General features: G+C 23.0%; 2 protein-coding genes across 2 annotated transcripts in view; one reads left to right on the top strand and one right to left on the bottom strand.

Moving 5' to 3' along the window:
- Positions 1-10,086, bottom strand: part of LOC117173786 (zinc finger protein 2-like) — a 34,094-nt gene extending 24,008 nt beyond the window's left edge. The window contains exons 1-4 of the mRNA XM_033362428.1: positions 9,811-10,086; positions 6,244-6,521; positions 466-597; positions 327-395 (exon numbers count right to left, since the gene is read on the bottom strand). Of these exons, the coding sequence (XP_033218319.1) occupies positions 327-395; positions 466-597; positions 6,244-6,521; positions 9,811-9,832 (501 nt within the window). The 5' untranslated portion in view covers positions 9,833-10,086. The remainder of the gene's footprint in view (positions 1-326; positions 396-465; positions 598-6,243; positions 6,522-9,810) is intronic.
- Positions 10,087-10,134: 48 nt separating this feature from the next.
- Positions 10,135-17,550, top strand: LOC117172675 (39S ribosomal protein L9, mitochondrial). Its single transcript, XM_033360803.1, has 2 exons — positions 10,135-10,315; positions 16,782-17,550. The coding sequence occupies exons 1-2, from the start codon at positions 10,220-10,222 to the stop codon at positions 17,520-17,522; spliced, it is 837 nt and encodes a 278-aa protein (XP_033216694.1). The 5' UTR covers positions 10,135-10,219; the 3' UTR covers positions 17,523-17,550.
- The last annotated feature ends 358 nt before the right edge of the window (positions 17,551-17,908 follow it).

Raw genomic sequence — 17,908 nt, 5'->3', positions numbered from 1 at the left:
AAAAAAAAAAAAAAAAATGAATTCTGATCTCAAATTAAAATAGTAGACTTTTCTACCAAAAATAGTTGGATTTTCTTATTGCGTTCTATAACTTCAGTTCGCATTAAAGGAAAATAACAAGAAAAAGCGAAAAAATTTCTTCAAAATACGAAAAAAAAACGAGGGATAACATGGGAATATAAAAGATAAATTTTTTAACAAATAAAATAAGAAAATGAGATCGATTAAAGTGACTAAAGTGCCCTTTTCTTTAAAAAACTGACTAAAAGTGAGTCTGTAGGAGCTCTAAAATTAAATAAAATTCAGAATAATTTCTTCAAACTTACCACTACTTTTTCTTCAACTTTCTCAGTTTCTTCCAGAACCTCAAGTTTTTCTACTTCAACCTGTGAGCGCTGTAATTTTGTACATTAAAAATAATTCCGAAATAAATTTCTCAATAAAATTAATAAATGAAGGACGAACCTTTTGTTGTTCCTGAAGAAGTAAAAGTTGATTCTGGGCTTTTAAACAACCATCAGAAAGTTCGTCCCAGGCAAGCAAAGTAGCGGCACAGTGATAACATAATTGGAGAGGTAAAGTGTCATCTTTGCTCACCTAAATAGAAAAAAAAACATTAAAATATTGAAATATTTTTAAATTGAGTCCGTAAAAGGGTGGCAATTCGGCGGACGACTTTAAATTCCCGGCCCTTTCCCGATTTTTCTTTCCCGGTCAACTAAATTGCAAAATAAATAAATTTCCAAATTAAATTATAAAACTTAAACTGGAATAGTGAAATTTTGAACCACAAAGACGATTTTTCAACTATAATTATAAATATTAAATTGAATTACTTGAATTTTAAAACAACTAGATAAATTTTTAAACAATAAGATTAATTTTCTACCAAAAAATTCAATTTTTCAACTAAATACATGAATTTTAACAAAATAGTTGAATTTTCATCCAAATTCTTGAATTTTGAACTAGACAAAAATCAATTTTCAACGAATAATGGAATGGTTACATTTTTGGGACAAAAATATTAAATTTTCATCTTAAATGATGAATTTTCGACTAAAATTATGAATCATGAACTAAAATAATTGAATTTTAAACAATAAAAAAAAATAAGTTTTCAACTAAAACAATAAAAAAATTAAAACAATCTTAAATAGTTCAGCCATATTGAATTTTTAACTAAAATTATGGAATATTCAATTGGAATAGTATTTTCAGTTAAAGAAAAAAATTATTTTCAACTAACAAAGAAAGAAATTTACAATAACATACATCAATTTTTAAACAAAGAAATAAATTTTCATTTAAAATTATGAACATTGCTTAAAAAAAATTAATTATCAACAAGAGTTTATTTTTCAACCAAGTAAATTTATTTCTAACTTGATAGGTGAATTTTTCAACTAAAATATTAAATATTTAACTGGAATACTTAAATTCTCAACCAAAAAGAACAATTTTTAAAACAATGAGATTAACTTTCAAAGAAAAAAAATTATTTTCTACCATAAAAGTCGATTTTCTATCAAAAGTCGTTTTTTAAAAAAACAAAATACTAAATTTTCAACGAAATAAATGAATTTTCAATTGAAAAAGACAAGTTTACATCCAAATTCTTCAAGTTTGAACCAGAAAATCCCTAGCAAAAAGAAAAATTTCCAACCAATAATATTAATTTTCAACAAAAATATACATTTTCTACAAATTACATGAATTAAAAAAAAAACTTAATTTTTAAATAAAAAATATCAATTTTCAACCAAATTGTTAAATTTTCATCCAAAAAAGATTGAAATTTCAGGAAAAAATAGAATAGTTAAATTTTCAATTAAAAATGTAAATCTTAATAAAAGAAAATTGGATTTTCAGAAAAATAGTTAAATTTTTGGTAAAAAAAAAGACTTTTTATCCAAAGGAAAAGCAAGTTTATAATCATATCGCTAATTTTTTGTCCAAGAAAATTAATTTTTAATTAAAATGATGAATGTTCAATAAAAAAATTAATTTTCAACAAAATAGTTTATATTTCAACCAACTAAATTTATTTCTAACCTAAAAGATGAATTTTCATCTAAAATGATGAATATTTAACTGAAATATTTGAATTTTTAATCAAAAATTATATTTCTTATACAAGGAGATTAACTTTAAAAAAAAATTTATTTTCTACCAAAAAAGTCGATTTTCTCTGAAAAAAGCCAAATTTTTAACAAAATACGTGAATTTTTAATCAATTAATAAAATTAATATTCAATTTAAAAAGTTAATTTTACATCTAAATTGTTCAATTTTGAACAAGAAAAGATCAATTTTCCACTCAAAATGAAAGGTTAAATTTTCAGTTGGAATAATGAACTTTCAACAAAACTGATGAATTTTCAACTAAAATGATAAATCCTTTAATGAAACAATTGAATCATTTTTCATAAATTACATGAATTTTCAAAAAGATATTTTAATTTTAAATTAAAAAAAATATCAATTTTTAACCAAATAGGTGAATTTTCATTCGAAAAATATAAAATTTCTACGAAAAATTGAATAGTAGAATTTTCCTTTAAAAAATCGGATTTTCAGAAAAATCATTAAATTTTTTGTAAAAAAGTTTTGTTTCATCCACAGAAAAAGTAAGCTTTGAGTCCAATAGCTTATTTTTAACCAAAGAAAAAATTTTAAATTAAAATGAATCTTCAATAAAAAAATTAATTTTCAACAAAATAGTTTATATTTCAACCACTTAAATTTATTTCTAACCTAAAAGATGAATTTTCAACTAAAATGATAAATATTTAACTGGAATATTTTTATTTTCAACCAAAAAGAAGATTTTTTAAACAAGGAGCTTAACTTTTAAAGAAAAAAAATCATTTTCTACCAAACAAGTCGATTTTTATACGAAAAAAGCTAGTTTTTTTTTAAACAGAATATGTGAATTTTCAACGAAATAAATTAATTTTCAAGTAAAAAAGACAAATTTACATCTAAATTGTTAAATTTTGAACTAGAAAAGATCAATTTTCCACTCCAAATGAAACGGTTAAATTTTTAGTTGGAAAAATTAACTTTCAACAAAACTGATGAATCTTCAAATAAAATAAATGAGTTTTATACAAACCAAAAAGATGATTTTTTAACCAATAAGATTAATTTTCTATAAGAGGAGACGAATTTTCCATAAATTACATGAATTGAAAAGAAAAGATTGAATATATGAATAAAAAATATCAATTTTCTACCAAATCATTGAATTTTCATCTAAAAAAGATCAAATTTCAACGAAAAATAGAATAATAGTATTTTCCGTTAAAAATTTAATTACCAACAACAAAAAATCTTATTTTCAGAAAAATACTTAAGTTTTCAGTAAAAAAATTCCTTTTCATCCAAAGAAAAAGAAACTTTTCAATCAAATAGCCCATTTTTCAACCACAGAAATGAATTTTGAATTGAAATCATGAATATTTAATAACAAAATTAATTTTTAACGCAATAGTTTATATTTCAACCAATTAAATTTATTTCTAGGCTAAAACATGAAATTTTAACTCAAATGATAAATATTTAACTGGAATATTTCAATTTTCAACCAAGAAAAAAAAAACAACAACGATTTTTCAACCAAATGCATGAATTTCCAATCACATGATAAATTAATTTTCAATTAAAAAAGCCAAATTTACATTCTAATTGTTACATTTTTAACTAGAAAAGATCAATTTTCCATCCAAAAGCGAATGGTTAAATTTTCAATTGGAAAAATTAACTTTCAACCAACCTGATCATTTTTCAAGTAATAAGATTAATTTTCGACATAAGGAGACAATTTTCCCATAAATTACACGAATTAAAAAAAAAAGTTTAATTTTTAAATAAAAAATATCAATTTTCAAACAAATCGTCAATTTTCATCTATAAACGATAAAATTTCAACGAAAAATAGGATGGTTTGATTTTTCTTAAAAAATATAATTTTTAATAAAAAATCGAATTTTCATAAAAATAGTTAAATTTTTGGTAAAAAGTACCTTTTCATCCAAAGAAAAAGAAAGTTTTCAATCAAATACCCTATTTTCAACCGAAGAAATTAATTTTCAATTAAAATGATGAATCTTTAATAAAAAAATTAATTTTTAACAAAATAATTTATATTTCAACCAATTAAATTTTTTTCTATACTAAGATGAATTTTCAACTGAAATAATAAATATTTAACTGGAAGATTTGAATTTTCTACCAAAAAGAAGATTTTTTAAGCAAGGAGATTAACATTTGAAGAAAAAATTCATTTTCTACCAAAAAAGTCGATTTTCTACGAAAAAAGCTAGATTTTTAACAAAATACGTGAATTTTTAATTAAATAAATTTTCAAATAAAAAAGACAAATTTACATAAACATTGATACATTTCGAACATACCAAAAAGATAAATTTCTAAACAATAGGATTAATTTTCTACAAGGAAATCCAAATTTTCCATAAATTACATGAGTTCAAAAAAATTGCATTTATAAATTTTTACCTACAACAGATAATGTTTTTCACTTAAAATAAAATAATTACATTTTTAGTAAAAAAATTAGTTTTCAAGATATTAGTTAAATGTTCAACAAAAAAAAGTTAATTTTCAACTAGAAATGATAAATTGTCAACAACAACAAAATATATAAACTTAAATTGTCAAACAAAAAAATGGATTTTTAGTCAATAAAATGAAATTTTTACTTATGAGATTACTTTTCTACCAAAAAATATGAAATTTGACCTAAAACAGATACATTTTTCACTTAAGATAGAATAGTTAAATTTTATGTACAAAAAAATAATTTTCAACATAATAGTTAAATTTCCATAAAAAGAAATGAATTTTCAACTAAATTGATAAAGATTTAACCAAAAAATGAATTTTCTATAAAGAATATTAATTTTCTACCGAAAAATACATCAACAAAAATACGTGAATTGTTAAATTTTCGGTTAAAGGAAAAATTTTAAAAATCAACATAATAGTTCAATTTTAAGAGAAATAAATTAATTTTCAAGCAAAAATATGAATTAAGCTCCAGAAAGTTGCATTTTCGACTAAAATAGATTAAATTTCTACCTAAAAAGATTAATTTTCCCATAAAATAGACAAATTTTTTACCAAAAACATTCGCTTTCAACCAAGAAGATAAATGTTCTACAAAATGTTAAATTTCACGACAAATAGAAAAGTTAGATTTTTAGTTAGAAAAAAACAAATGTTCAATTACAAAAAAAAAATTTGGAACCAAGAAATGGATTTTTAATCAATAAAATGAAGTTTCAATTAATAAGATTACTTTTTTAATTTTCAACTGAAATGATGAATATTCAACTGGGATATTTGAATTTTTAACCTAAAATAAGATAAACTTTCAAAGAAAAAAATCATTTTTTACCAAAAAAGCAACAATTTTTCAATAAAGCGCGTGTATTTTCAATGAAATAATAAATTAATTTTCAATTTACAATCTAATTTACATATAAATTGTTAAATTTTGAACAAGGAAAGATCTATTTTCCAGCCAAAATGGAATGGCTAAATTTTCAGTTGGAAAAAAGAACTTTCAACCAAACTGAGGAATTTTCAACTAATAAGATTAATCTTTTAAATATTATATAAATCCCCCCCCCCCCAAAAGGTTATTTTTGAAATAATAAATTATTAAAAATTCTGATTTGAAAAAATTGATTTTCAACAAAGCATTTACATTTTTAAAAAGAAATGAATTTTCCATTAAAATGTCGAATCTTCCATCAAAATTTATTTTCAACAAAAGAGTTTAGTTTTTTAACGCAAGCGATTTAATTTTTTAGAAAAAAAGGTAAATTCTCAAAAAAAGTCAAAAAAATCTATATTATAATTCAGGAATATTTTCTTTGCAAAATACTACTTCTACTCTAAAAACTACTTAAAGTAATTTCTTTTTCTAAAATTTCGAAGAAGAAACTTTTAAATTTCGACTCAGATCGGATTTTTTAAACTACTTTCTTCTAAATCCCACTTCCTAAAATAAAAACTATAGTTATTTTCACTCATATGCCCTGAAACTGTAGATAAAGTAGAAATCATCTTTCTAAATTGACCAAAATTATTGAAATAATGAAAACTTGAATTTTTCTACGATCAAAAGTAAATTCCCGGTAATTTTCCATTTTTTTTTCTTTTCTCGGTCGAGTCGCCACCCTGCGAAAATAAATAAAAATTGTTGATAAATACTTTAATAGGTAGATGTTTATCTATTTTTTTACATAAATCGTGTTGCAGTCCATCCCCTTTAAAAATTGGAACCATATGGCCGTTTAAGGAAGCGCAAATTCTGCACATTTGAGATATCGATGGAGTTTCTTCCTCGACGACGATCTGAATGTCTTCGACATTTTCAGGAATATCGGGTACTAGAAAATATTCTCCCTCGATTTCAGTGTTAGACTTCTCGGCTATTTCATCTTCATCGTAGGAAGATATCATATCTGAACTTTGGGATTCCATTTTACCTATGGAATAAATTATACAATTTTTAATTATGACAATATTCTCTCAACTGTATCACATTTTCACAGCTCAAAATGATCTCAAAGAGGGGAAAAAGGGCAATTTTCCTCGTCAAAAATAGGGAAAGGAATTCTTTAAATTTTAATTTAAAGACTTTTAAACAGACGAATGTCTAAGAAAAACGTTGAATTTAAAACCCAAAATAATGAATCTTCATCAAATAGCTTACTTTAAACCAAAAAACATACATTTTCAACAAAATGGTTGAATTTTTCACAAACAAAAATTAACTTCTAATCAAATAGTTTGAACTTGAATTTCCAAGTTAAAAAGGCTGATATTTCAGCGAAAAAATATTTTTATTTTAAATCAAAAACAGTTGAACGAAAAATGACGAATTTTCAACAAAATTAATTTTAACATAAATTCTGAACGAAAAATATAATATTTTATATTTTAATTCAAACATATTTTTATTTTAAATGAAAATTTTCAGCAAAAAAAGTTAATTTAAAAAAAACGAAGAAATTAATATTCAGCCAAAAAAATGAATATTTAAATAAAGTAGTTGAATTTTTAACCAAACAGTTGAATCTTCAATTAAATAAGATCAATTTTTAGGCAAATAGAATAGTTAAATTTTCAGTTAAATAAACTAATTTTTAGCCAAAAAAAAAAGGTTTTTAAATATAAATTTTCAATGAAAAATATAACGTTTATATTTAAATTAAAAAACTTTTGATTAAAAAAATGAATTTTTCACCAAAAACATTAATATTCCACCTTAAAAGGCAAATTTTCAACAAGAAAGTTAGTTTTCCAATAAAGGAAATTAATTTTCGACTATAAAGATGAAACTTTGGTTTAAAAAATTAATTTTGAACCAAATAGTTGAATTTTCAACTCAAAAGATAGATTTTCAAGTATGAAGATTAATTTTTTACCATAAGATACATTTTTAACCTAAAATGGAACAGATAAGCTTTCAGTTAAAAAATTCATTTTTAAACATAAAAATGAATGTTCAACAAAATAGTTAAATTAAGAAAATATTTTTAAAAAAGTTAATTTTCTAATAAAAAACTTATGTTGTCAAATATGATGATGAATGTTGAATAAAAAATTATTTTAGAACCAAATAGTACAATTTAAAGCCAAAAAGATTCTTTTTCTACCGAAAAACGCACATTTTCATTTAAAAATTAATTTTTAAACATGAAAACAAATCAAAAAATTTTTGACCGAGAAGATTAATATTCTACCACAAGTATTTTTTTTTAACCAAAGAAATTAATTTGCAACTATAATGATTAATCTATAACAGTAAGAATGAATTTTAAACCAAAAACATTAATATTCTACCTTAAAAGGCAAATTTTCAACAAAAAAGTTAGTTTTCCAATAAAGGCAATTAATTTTCGACTATAAAATGAAACTTTGGTTTAAAAAATGAATTTTAAACCAAATAGTTGAATTTTTCGACTAAAAAGATTAATTTTCTATCAAAAAATATCAATATTTAACTTAAAATGGAACAGATAAATTTTCAGTTTACAAATTAATTTTCAACCATAAAAATGAATGTTCAACAAAATATTAAGAAAATATTCCAAAAAAAAAAGTTAACTTTCTAAACAAAAAATTATATTGTCAACTATAATGATGAATGTTCAATGAAAAATTAATTTAGAACCAAATAGTAAAATTTAAGACCAAAAAGATTTTTTAAGCGAAAAACACACATTTTCATTTGAAAAAGATAAATTTTCAACCTTAAATGGAATACGTAAATTTAGTTAAAAATTAATTTTTAAACTATGACAATAAGTATGAATTTTAAACCAAATAAGTGAATTTTTCCCTAAAAAGATAAAAATTTTCTGAGAAAAAAGACGAACTTTCAACTAAAAAAATGTAAATTTTGTACCAAAAATGGAACAATGAGATTTTCAGTTAAAACGTTATTTTTTAGCAAAAAAAATTGTTTGCAACAAAATAGTCAAATTTTTTATTAAAGAAATTAATTTTCAAACAAAATGAGGAATCTTTAACAACAAAATTAATTCTCAAACCTAGAAGATGACCCTTCTTTCAACAAAATACATGAATTTTTGAACTAAAAAAATATTCGACTAAAGAATCGTATTGTGAACCAAAAATATGAATTTTTCACCAGCAAGATTAATATTCCACCACAAAAGACGAACTTTTAACAAAATAGCGAATTTTTCAACTAAATTAATTAATTTTAAACTATAATCATGAACCTTTAATAAAAAAATATTAATTTTAAACCAAATACGTGATTTTGCGACCAAAAAGATGAATTTTCGAAAATAAAGGTTAATTTTCTACTCAAATGAATTATATTATCAACAAAAAATGTAATGATTACATTTGCAGTTAAAAAACTTCATTCTTAAAAAAATGATTTTTTAATAAAATAATTTAAGTTTTAACCAAACAAATTAATTTTGAACTATAATGATAAAATCTTGATGAACAAACATTATTTTTAAATAAATACCTGAATTTGCGAACGAAAAAATAAATTTTCATCAAATTTATACTTAAAAAGACGAATTTTAAACTAAAAGTAATACATTTTCAACAAAAAACGTAATAATTATATTTGAAATTAAAAAGCGATTTCTCAACAAAATAGTTTAATTTTCAACCAAAAAAATAAATTTTAAACTAAAATGAAAAATTTTGAACAAAAAAAAAAAAAAAATGAATAACCAAGAAGATTAGTTTTCTTCCAAAAGACGAATTTTCTACAGAACAGTTGAATTTCCAAACAGAAAATATGAATTTTCAATAAAACAGTTGAATTTTCAATAAAAAAATGGACTTTTTTTGTTTCTAACTTGTTTTCATTCCCTAAAGTTTACAAATGTGTAAAATCTGTACAATATGTTAACTATTTTTTATACTTTTAAGAAATTCCAGTTTTTTTAGGCACTTTGATGTTTTCCCTTCCTTTAAATATTAGTAAAATTTCACAAATGTTAAGTTTTTGAAATATGCCCTCAGAAATTGTGAAGAAAATTTAGGTATGTGCAAAAAAAATGCGAATTTTCGTTTTCGAGCATGAAAAATCAGGACAGCGATAAAAAAAATAGAATTACAATGCAGAATTAGGCAAAATATTATCAAATATCTTAAATTTGAGGTTAAGAAAGGGCACGCTATCATTATCCTCTCTTATTTAGCTTTAGCAAAATAAAGGTTATAAGATTATAATAAATAAACGAATTTGAATATATTAAATAATATACAATTACTCACATTTTTTTGCGAAAGTACTCATTTTTGGACAAAAAATCTGTTTGAAGCAAATTGCATTATCACGTATATATTTCTGTCAGTAGGATTTCGAGTCTTTCAACTCTGAAAGAATTATCTTTCTCTTTAATCAATCGGACTTGTGTTTTGTCTCAGAATAATCAATTATTTTTAGATCAATGGTTGATTTCTACATAAAAAAATATAAAAAGGCGTCTTTTTTTCAATTATCACCTTTTTCCTCACTACTTTTATTTCAACTACTTCCTCTGTTTGTATGCATGTGAATAAACGCACACAAATGATTACAGACTTCCCACGCATGCGCAGAAATGAAAATCGTGGTCGGTGAACATAACCTCTTCTGATTTATAAATTTTAAATTAATAAGAGGAGAAAACAAACAATAAAAATGTTAAGTCGCTCGAGTATTATATTAAATGCTTTACGACCTTTTGAAAATACTTTATTGGACAATATAAAAATAGTAACAACTCAGCAAAAACGAGTAAGTCATTTAATTTTTGTCTTCTGATATTGGGTCTCGAGATTTCAAGTGTCTCATATTTTTAAGTGAAAATTCGATATAATAATTTTTTTTGATAATAGAATAGTTTCGTTCTTTCCTCATTTTTGGTTCTCATTAATCATCTTTGCACGAGTCAAATAAATTTCATAAAAATTTGAACCTAACGTAATTTTTGCCGACTAAATTTTGTTCGTGAATTTATTTACAATTTACAAGTATTTTACCATAAAAGGTGAACTAAACCCCAAGAATATAATAGTTGTTATTTTAATCAAGTGCTTTTAAGTCAGAAATAGGTGAATTAAACAAAAAATCAAATTAAGAAAATAATACTAGTAAAAAACAAAATTAAGTACATTTTTAACCTAATAGTTGCATTTTCAACCATCTGATTTAAAAAAAAATACATACGAATTTTTAACAAAATAATACATATGTTCAGAAAAAGTTGAATTTTCAACCAAGAAGATTAATTTTCTGCCCGAAAAGAAGAATTTTTGACAAATTACATAAATTCAAGAATTTTCAAAAAAAAGTTGAATTTTCAAGTAAAAAAGAAGAATTTTTAAACAAAAAAATTATTTACTACCAAAAAGGAAGAATTTTCAATAAAATTCAAGAATTCTGAACCAAAACTTGAAATTTTCAATCAGAAAAGATAAATTTTAAAACAAAAAGATTAACTTATTACCAAAAAAGACGAATTTGTAACAAAATTCAAGAATTCTCAAACAAAAAGATCAATTGTAAACTAAAAAAGATTAATTTTTAAACAAAACGATTAATTTACTACAAAAAAAGTTTTTAATTAAATTCAAGAATTTTCAACTAAAAAGTTGATATGTCAACTAAAAAAGAATAATTTTTAAACAAAAAAATTATTTACTACTAAAAAAGAAGAATTTTTAACAAAATTTAAGAGTTCTGAAGCAAAAAGTTGAATTTTCAGTTAAAAAAAAGGATTTTTAAACAAAAATCTTATTTTACTATAAAAAAAGACTAATTGTTAATCAAATTCAAGAATTCTCAAGTAAAAAATGGAGTTTTCAACTAAAAAGCATATCTTTTTAAACAGAAAAATTATTTACCACCAAAAACGACGAATTTTTAATAAAATTCAAGAATTCTCAACCAAAACTTGATTTTTTTAATCAGAAAAGATGAATTTTAAAACAAAAACATTAACTTACTATCAAAAAGACGAATTTTTAACAAAACTCAAGAATTCTGAATCAAAAAGCTTAATTTTGAACTAAAAAAAGAATTTTTAAACAATAGGATTAATTTTCTACCGAAAACAACGACTTTTCAACAAAATTCAAAAACTCAACCAAAAATTTAAATTTTTAACTAAAATCATTAATTTACCAATTTGCGAAAAGATTAAATATTTTACCAAAAGGGACGAATGTTTAACAAAATTCAAAAATTCTCAACGAAGAAGCTTAATTTACAATTAAAAAAAAATAATTTTAAAACAAAAAGATTTGTTTTCCACCCAAAAAATGAATTTTTAATCAAATTCAAAAACTCAACCAAAAAGTTAAATTTTCAACTAAAAATGAAGAATTTTTAAAACAAAAAAGTTATTTAATAACAAAAAAGAAGAACTAAAATGAAACAGTTAAATTTATAGTTAAAAAAATAATATTTTACTATAAAGAACGAAACTTCAATAAAATGCTTGAATTTTTAGCCAAACAGTGGCATTTCCAACCAAGAAGATTTTCTTTTTACAAAAAAAGAATAATTTTAATAACAAAATACATAAATTTCTAATCAAATAGTTGTATAGTTCCATTTTCGGTTAAAAAATAAGTTTTTAACCAGTTGAAAACGAATTTTCAGCAAAATAGTAACAATTTTTAAACCAGAAATAAATTTGTTAACTAAAATAGGAAATCTGTAATGAAAAAAATTAATTTTGAGTGAAGAAGATTAATTTTCAACCAATTAGAAACCAATTTTGAACAAAATAGTTAAATATTTAATGACAGAAATAAATTTGTAACTAAAATAAGAAATCTGTAACCAAAAAAAATGAATTTTCAATGAAGAAGTTTAATTTTCTGTTAAGGAAAATGAATTTTCAACTGAAAAGATCAATTGTCAACAAAAAATGGAATAGTTCAATTTTCAGTTAAAAAACTAATTTTTAACCAATTAAAAACGAATTTTTTTACCACAAGATGAATTTTTAACTAACATGAGAAATATCTAACAAAAAAAAATAATTTTCATCGAAGAAGATTAATTTTCTACCAAAAATACGACTTTTCAACAAAATATATGAATTTTTAACTAAAAAAGATCAATTAAAAAAATGGAATAGTTATATTATTAGTTATGAAAAATTATTTTTTAAATAAAAAATACAACAGTATTTTTTTTTGTAGAAAATTCACCTTTCAGGTTTGAAATTGAATTATTTTGTTGAGAATTCATTTTTTTTTAAAATTAAATGTTTCGACTGAAATTTTCAGTCTTCTATTTTGGGTTGAAAAATATTTTTATTAATGAAAAAAATTATTTTATTGAATATTCGTTATTTTTCAGTTTATTTTGTGGTTATATTTTAATTTTTCTAATTTTGGTTTAAAATTAATTTCTTACGTGGAAAATTTATCTTTTTTATTTGAAAACACGTCTAAAAAGTATTTAAAAACGAAGAATTTAGAAATTGAGATATTGTAGCAACTCTGAATAAGACACTGTTTAATGCCAATAATATAATTTCTATTACTTTGACATCTGTTATAATATAAATTTAGTGCCCTTTCCAATTTGCAGGGATTCATCCATAAACTACTTTACCTGTTTTGGGCAATTTTTGACCGAAAGTAACGTAGCCTTAAGGTGAAACCAGATTATAAGGTTATACTGCTTTTTTATGGCGAATTATTAGGAAGGTAAATTTTAAACAAAAATGGAATGGTTAAACTTTTAATTTAAAAAATAATAATGTGAAATTGTTAAAAAAAGAATTTTTTACTAAAAGGTTGATTTTTTAAATGAAATTATTGAACTTTCAAGACAAAATGACGAAATTTTTATTTTAAACAAGTATAATTATCAAATAAAAAATATGAAATTTAAAAAAAAGTTAATTTTATACAAAAAAGACGAGTTTCCAACAAAATACAAGAACTCTAAACGCAACAGTTGAATTTTTAACTAAACTAGGTTAATTTAAAAAAAAACGAGTTTTTAACAAAATAGTTTAATCTTTACCAAAAGTTGAATTCTTACTCAAAAAAGAACTTCTTTCTACCAAAAATGGAATAGGTAATTTTTCAAGTATAAAAATAATTTTTTTACAAAAAAAAAATAATTTTCAACAAAACAGTTTGATTTCCAACCAAAGAGATGAATTTTTAACTAAACTTATGAATCGTCAAACAAAAAATGCACTTTTAAGTAAGTAGTTCAACCTTAAAACCTATAGTTATTAAACTTTTAACCAAAAAGTTAAATTCTCAGCTAAAAAAGATAAATTTTTAAACAAAAATATTAATTTGCTACCAAAAAACACGAATTTTCAAGTAAACTAGATTAATTTTCATACAAAAATAAAACGAATTTTTACCAAAATAGTTCAATTTTAACAAAAAGTTGAATTTTTACTTAGAAAAGAACTATTTTCGGTAAAAAAAAAACGCAATAGATCAAGTTTTAATTACTAAAGTAATTTTTAAACAAGAAAAAAAGAATTTTAAACAAAACAGTTCAATTTCCAACCAAAGAGATGAATTTTTAACTAAAATTTTGGGATCGTCGACAAAAAAATGCATTTTAAGAACGCAGTTCGACTTTCAAAACTAGTTGAACTGAACAGCATACATTTTTAAACAAAAAGATTAGTTCACTGCCTAAAAATACGAATTTTTTTATAAAATTCAAGAATTCTCAACCAAAACTTGAATTTTTTAATCGGAAAAGACGAATTTTAAAACAAAAAGATTAACTTACTACCAAAGAAGACGAATTTTTAACAAAACTCGAGAATTCTGAAGCAAAAAGATTAATTTTCGAATTTTGACAAAATTTGAACAAAAAAGTTGCATTTTCAACTAAAAAAGAATAACTTTTAAACAAAAAAATTATTTACTACTAAAAAAGGAGAATTTTTAACAAAATTCAAGAATTCTGAAGCAAAAAATTGAATTTTCAATTAAAAGAGATTAATTTTTTAACAAAAAGATTAATTTACTACAAAAAAAGTTTTTGATCAAATTCAAGAATTGTCAACAAAAAAGTTGAATTTTCAACTAAACAAGAAGAATTAAAAAAAGATTCAAGACTTCTGAAGGAAAAAGTTGAATTTTTAACTAAAAAGGTGGATTTTTAAACAAAAATATTAATTTGTTATCAAAAAAGACAAATTGTTAATCAAATTCAAGAATTCTCAACTAAAAAGTGGAGTTTCCAACTAAAATGCATACATTTTTAAACATGAGGATTAGTTCACTACGAAAAAATAAGAATTTTCAATAAAATTCAAGAATTCAAAACCAAGAAGTGGATTTTTCAACTAAAAAAGATGAAATTTTAAACAAAAAGATTAATTTCTTTATCAAATAGGACGAATTTTAAACAAAATTCAAGAAGTCTCAACAAAAAAGTTGAATTTTCAGCTAAAAAAGAATTTTACCAAAAAGAAATATCTATTACCAAAAAGGACGAATTTTAAATAAAATTCAAGAATTCTCAACCAAAACTTGAAATTTTCATTTAGAAAAGATGAATTTTATAAGAAAAATATTAACTTATTACCAAAAAAAGACGTTTTTTTTTAAATTAAAGAGTTCTGCATCAAAAAGTTTAATTTTCAACTAAAAAAAAAAGGATTTTTAAACAAAAAGGTTAATATTTATCGAAAACGAATTTTTAACAAAATTCAAAAACTCTGAACCAAAAAATTAAATTTTCAACTAAAAAAGATTAATTTTTAAACAAAAAGGTTAATTTACTCCAAAAAAAAGTTTTCAATAAAATTGATGAATTCTCAACGAAAAAGTTGAATTTTCAACTAAAAAAGAAGAATTTTTAAAGAAAAAAATTATTTACTATCAAAAAAGGAGAACTTTTAACAACATTCAAGAATTCTAAAGCAGAAAGTTGAATTTTCAACCAAAAAACATGGATTTTTAAACAAAAATATTAATTTTCTATAAAAAAAGACGAATTGTCAATGAAATTCAAGAATTCTCAACTAAAAAGTGTATGTTTCAACTAAAAAAGATGAATTTTTGAATGAAAAGATTAATTTCTCTACCAAAAAGGACGAGTTTTAAACAAAATTTAAGAATTCTCAACCAAAAGTGGATTTTTCAACTAAAAAGATGAATTTTTAAACGAAAAGTTCAATTTCTCTACCAAAAAGGAAGAATTTTTAACAAAATTCAAGAATTCTCAACCAAAAAGTTGAAGTTCATACTAAAAAGAATTTTCAAACAAAATGTTATTTACTACCAAAAATTAGAATTTTTTACAAAAATTCAAAACCAAAAAGTTACATTTTTAACTGAAAAAGATTAATTTTTAGACAAAAAAATTTACAATAAAATTTAAAAATTGTCAACAAAAAAGTGGAAATTTTAAACAAAAAATTATTTATTAACAAAAAAGAAGAGATTTTAACCAAATTTAAGAATTATGAAGCAAAAAGTTGAATTTTCCACTAAAAAAGATGGATTTTTAAACAAAAATAATAATTTACTGTTAAAAAAAAGACAAATTGTTAATCAAATTTAAGAATTCTCAACAAAAAAGTTGAGTTTTCAACTAAAAGAGAAGAATTTTTAAACGAAAAAATTATTTACTACCAAAAAAGAATATTTTTTAATAAAATTCAAGAATTCTGAATCAAAAAGTGGAGTTTTCATCTAAAAAGCATACATTTTAAAATAAAAATACTATTTCACTACAAAAAATAGGTTTCAATCAAATTCTCAACCAAAATGTGAAATTTTCAATCAAAAAAGATGAATCTTTAAACGAAAAGATTATTTTTTTGTAACCAAAAAGGACGAATTTTTAACAAAATTCAAGAATTCTCAACCAAAAAGTTTAGTTTTCAACTCAAAGAAGAATTTTTAAACAAAATGAATTATTTACTACCAAAAAAGACGAATTTTAAATGAAAATTAAGAATTCCGAATCAAAAAGTTTAATTTGCACCTAAAAACATAAATTTTTAAACGAAAAGATTAATATTCCACCCAAAAAATTCATCATCTGGAATGGTACTAGAAGAAGTTACCATATGTGTTTGTAGAAAAATAATTTCTCTAAATTCTAAAGGGTTAATAGACGTGTAACGTTACTTTTACTGCCCCCCCCCCCACTCGATATCAACCCAAGATTTTGTGAAAGTGGTAACGTAGTTTATGAGCGGTCCCCACGGATAGAAAATACGATTTTTTCAATCCAAATTCTCTTGCAGACGACGTTTATTCTGAAGCGTAAGTACCCACCGGGACTCCACAAAAAATCCGGACCGCCCTACAATGAAAAGTTCAAACACCGACACTTTATCTACGAATTAGTTGAGGATACAAAAATGCGAAAGCATCAGCCCCTGGACGTTATCCTTCTCAATTACGTCGAAGGAATTGGAGAAAAGGGTGATCGAGTTTCTCTCAAGCCGACATTTGCCTACAATAATCTCCTGCTTCCCGGTTTGGCGACTTACGCGACCCCCGAAAATCTCCTGAAGTACGGACGCCCAAAAGATGAAGTGAGAAAAACGACATTCTCCTCGCCATTTGTGGAGAGAACGATGAACATTCTTTCGACGTTGCTTCTGTCAGTCGTCATGAATGTCGAGACGCCCTGGACCGTGGAAATCTGGCACATCCGGACCAGTTTTCGTCGAGCTGGAGTTTATGTTCCAGAAGAAGCCATCACAATGCCGGAAAAGACGATTTCCGGGCCAAATTTGGATTACGAGAATAAAGAATTTTATGTGACGGTGACGATTAATAAGCAGGAGCAGGTGAAAGTTCGCTGCCGAATTCATCATTTTCATCTCAATTCGGCAAAGCAATTGCCACCGCTTGACAAATTTTATAGTTTACCGAGCGATCCCATTTTTCCGGAAGACAAGGAAGTTCTGGATTCGATGCCGCGGCACAGATTGTACCAGAAAGCTACGGCAGTCTGGACCCCTAAAGTATCATATTAATTTTTTTTTTTTTTTTTTTTTTTAATAATGACTTGAAATTAGAGTCTGGAGATAGAAATAATTGTTGAATTTGAAACTAAGTTGTAATAAAATCGATGTTAAAAAGGAAATGATCCTTTTAGTATTTTTTTTTTGAGAATGGGAAATGAGAGTGAATTTATTTTTTGACCGGGAATTATACAAATTTTTAGAAGAAAAATCTGTCCAAGTTCGATTTCAAAAGTTTTAAAAATAATTAGTTGAATTTTTTTTTAATTTGGCGATTATCAGTTTAAAATGCCTAATTCAATAATCTTTTAGAAGTTTCTACTAAATAGTTGATTTTTTAATTTTAATTATTGAACTTTCAAGACAAAATGACGAATTTTTTATAAGAAAAATGTTTC

Source organism: Belonocnema kinseyi, chromosome 5, assembly GCF_010883055.1.
Source record: "Belonocnema kinseyi isolate 2016_QV_RU_SX_M_011 chromosome 5, B_treatae_v1, whole genome shotgun sequence".
NCBI lineage: Eukaryota > Metazoa > Arthropoda > Insecta > Hymenoptera > Cynipidae > Belonocnema > Belonocnema kinseyi.
This window is presented reverse-complemented; position numbering and strand designations above follow the sequence as displayed.

Coding starts and splice junctions, on each gene's coding strand:
- LOC117172675 (XM_033360803.1), top strand. CDS start 10,220: ATGTTAAGTCGCTCGAGTATTATATTAAATGCTTTACGACCTTTTGAA. Junction 10,316..16,781: donor TAACAACTCAGCAAAAACGA/GTAAGTCATTTA, acceptor ATTCTCTTGCAG/ACGACGTTTATTCTGAAGCG.